The sequence below is a fragment of the Numida meleagris genome, unplaced genomic scaffold (assembly GCF_002078875.1).
Source record: "Numida meleagris isolate 19003 breed g44 Domestic line unplaced genomic scaffold, NumMel1.0 unplaced_Scaffold252, whole genome shotgun sequence".
Taxonomy (NCBI): domain Eukaryota; kingdom Metazoa; phylum Chordata; class Aves; order Galliformes; family Numididae; genus Numida; species Numida meleagris.
This window is the reverse complement of record NW_018364327.1, coordinates 1-3,312: the sequence shown is the minus strand read 5'-3', so window position 1 is coordinate 3,312 and position 3,312 is coordinate 1. Positions and strand designations below refer to the sequence as shown.

The 3,312-nt window shown below is 59.9% G+C and overlaps 1 protein-coding gene across 1 annotated transcript; it reads left to right on the top strand.

Annotated features, from left to right (window-relative positions):
* Window positions 1-1,248: 1,248 nt before the first annotated feature.
* Window positions 1,249-3,289, top strand: LOC110390969 (the record flags this gene model as incomplete). Its single annotated transcript, XM_021382602.1, has 3 exons — window positions 1,249-2,277; window positions 2,579-2,988; window positions 3,124-3,289. Coding segments are annotated over exons 1-3 (601 nt in total), but the record flags the coding sequence as incomplete, so codon positions are not given.
* Between the last annotated feature and the right edge of the window lie 23 nt (window positions 3,290-3,312).

Sequence of the window (3,312 nt, the reverse complement as noted above, 5' to 3'; positions counted from 1 at the left end):
GCACTTGGTCTTGTTGAACCTCATCCCATTGGCTTCAGCCTAGAGATCCAGCCTGTCCAGATCTCTCTGTAGGGCCTCTCTACCTGCAGGCAGATCGACACTTCCTGCCAGCTTGCTGTCGCCTGCAAACTGACTGAGGGTGCTCTCAATGCCCTCCTCCAGGTCGTCCCAGGAGAGAGGCCGGTGAGCAGTGCTTGCTGCCTGGGGGTGCTGGAGGCCGCCCTGTGCCAGGAGAAGGAGCAGCCGCACAGCTGTTGTCATCATCCAAATAGAACTGCATGCTAATGGCAGAGGGGAACGGTGGCAGGTGACCACCACACCACGATATGGGAGGCTTGCCACAGTGTTCTGCGGCACGGAGCTTTCCTGCCTAAGTGTCTTTCACTGCTGTGCCGGGACACTGCCTGAAGCTGAGCAAGGGCCGTGGCACTCTGCAGCTGCCTGAGGAGAAGGACTGCCTCTGAGCGCAGGGACAGCCCACTCTGTCCGAAGGGGCCCTCGCTGCCAGACAGACACAACTCGTAAACCAGAAGGAGGGAGACGATACAGTCGGCCACCAGTTACCGGCTCACATTCCAGTTGGCGGTTGCTGAAATGCACGTGGAGACCGTGGGTGACTGCAGGTGATGGGAAACGAGGAAATCACAGAAACACAGGGGCTGGAAAAGACCTCAAGAAATCATCCAGTCCAACCTCTCCGCTGACGCAGGAACCCTACAGCACGTCGCACAGGTAGCGGTCCAGCTGGGTCTTGAATATCTCCATAGAAGAAGACTCCACAACCTCCCTGGGCAAGCTGTTCCAGTGCTCCATCACCCTTACCGTAAAGAAGTTCTTCTGAATGTTAGTACCAAAGTTCCTGTGTTCAAGTTTTAGGCCATTACTCCTTGTCCTGTTGCTGCACACCATCGAGAAGAGTCTGGCCTCATCCATTTGCCTCCCACCTCCGTCAAAATCTTCATAAACGTTTATGTGTCCCCCCCCACCCCCCACCCCCCCAAATCCTCTTTTCCACAGGCTGAACAGACCCAGGTTACTCAGCCTTTCATAGAATGACAGAATCACAGAATGGATTGGGTTGGAAGGGACCCCAAGGGACATCAAGTTCCAACCGCCCTGCCCCAGGCAGGGACACCAACCTCCAGATCTGGGATTAGACCAGGTTGCCCAGGGCCCCGTGCAACCTGGTCTTGAACGCTTCCAGGGATGGAGCAGCCACAGCTGCTTTCTGGGCAGCCTGTTCCAGCACCTCACCACTCTCTCCGCAAAGAACTTCCCCCTGGCATCCAATCCAAACCAGCCCTCCTTCAGCTCAAAACAAGGTCAAGTAGCACACCCCTCCTCATCATCTCCTCCACCACCTGTGGCAGAAAGTTGTCATCCACGCATTGCAGGAACCGCCTGGACCTTGTGTGCCTGGCCGTCTTGCTTAGCCAACACGTATCAGGATGGTTGAAGTCCCCCGTAAGAACGAGTGCCGGGGATCGCAAGGCTACTTCCAGCTGTTTGTAGAAGGCCTTGTCCACTTCCTCCTCCTCGCCAGGTGGCCTGCAGTACACGGCCACAGCGGTGTCGCCTATGCCAGCCCGCCCCATAGTTCTTACCCACGAGCTATGCAGCGGATGTATTCATCATCCCCCCCACCCAGTGGAGCTCCATACATTCGAGTTGCTCTCTCACATAAAGAGCAGCTCCACCACCTTGCCTCACCCGCCTGTCTTTCCTAAAGAGCACATAGCCGTCCACGACAGCATTCCAGTCACGTGAGCTGTCCCACCATGTCTCCGTGACCACAATGAGATCACACCCCTGTAAGCACACACAGATCTCTAGTCCTTCCTGTTTATTCCCCACGCGGGGTGCATTGCTATACAGGCACTGGGAGAGGGACAGTTCTTGCAGGCAGGCTCTCTGGAGAGGTTATCTGGGCGGCCAATGGGGGGCCTCAGTGCCTCCTGGCAAGGAGTCCCCCGTCACTAAGACAATGCTGGCGCGGAACGTGTCCGCCCCGGAGCCGAGTGCCTCCAACAACATGCTGTGTTTTGGGGCCAGCAAGGTTGCCAGGCATGCTGTCTGGTCCCCAGCCCAGGGCACGTCAATCTCTGTGAGGTGACACTCCTCGGTGCGATGTCACAGTGGCTCTCTCTTAGTCCCCTGTGGCAGCGGTGGGAGTGGTGGCTCAGTAGCTTGTGGAAGCTGCAGGAGGAGGACCCAGAGAGAGCACTGTGTCTGTCTGGAGAGATCCTGCTGTGATGGAGCGGCTGAGAGCCCTTCGAGGTGAGGTCCCTCCACCTCTCTGGACACCGTGACTCTGCCCAAGCACACGTGTGCCACCAGGGTCCGTTTTGGATGTGCCAGCAGCACTGTCCTTGCTCTGCTGAGTGCAGCTGCCCACCGTGGTCTCCCCAGTGCCCCAGCAAGGGGAAGGCTCTCTCCCCTTCCCCTGCCGACCGCCCACGTGCCAGCGCAGCCCACCCTGCGCTGTGGGGCTGGAGGAGCGTTTCTCCCAGAGCTGGCCACATGCTCGCCCCTGGCTGCAAGCAACACCAGCGGCACCTGCTCTGCTCTTTCCTTCCAGGTCTCTTTGCTTGTGTGGGCTGCATGCCCAGGCGTACGCGTCGCGGGAGCAGAGGCAGGGTGGCAAGCTCTGTCCCTGCCTGTCCCGTGAATTTGCTGCTGCAGCGCCTGCAAGACAAGGAGGTGAGCTGGGTGCCACGGTCCCGTGGGTGCCAGGCCCACAACCCAGGGTTTTGTGCCGCCCTCGCGCCTGCCTGGCCCCGGCAGCACAGCGGCATAGCCACGGGTGGCAGCGGGCGGCTCCCTGGGAACAAGGGCAAAGCGAGCGTGACTGATCCCTGTGCCCAGGGTGACCGAGCGCAGGTGTACTGCCAGCTGGAGAGCGCCCTGTGGGAAGAGGGCAGCCGCCCGCCATGCGGGGTGGCGAACCGGCTGCTGGCAGAGGTGTCTCGGGACCTGACGGCGGCCCAGGTGAGGGGTCACTCCCAAAGGCAAAGGGAGCCACCTGCCCGCGCTGGGATTCTGCCGGTGGACGGCGGTGGCTTAGCCCTTCCCAGGGCCTCAGGCAGTCTCCTGTGCCGCGTGTCACCAGGGACACTTTTTCAGGGCGTGACAGACAACCTGAGGATGGCTGCCAGCAATGTCCTGGTGGCTCTGGCGCGGTCACACTTCAGCTTGGTGATGGCCGAGCTCCAGGGCCACCTGAAGGCCTTGGGGGAGATGTCCAAGGAGTTTGTGCTCATCACCCTCAGCAAGCTGTTCAGCATCTACGGTAGAGCACCCTCAGCCTCCTGA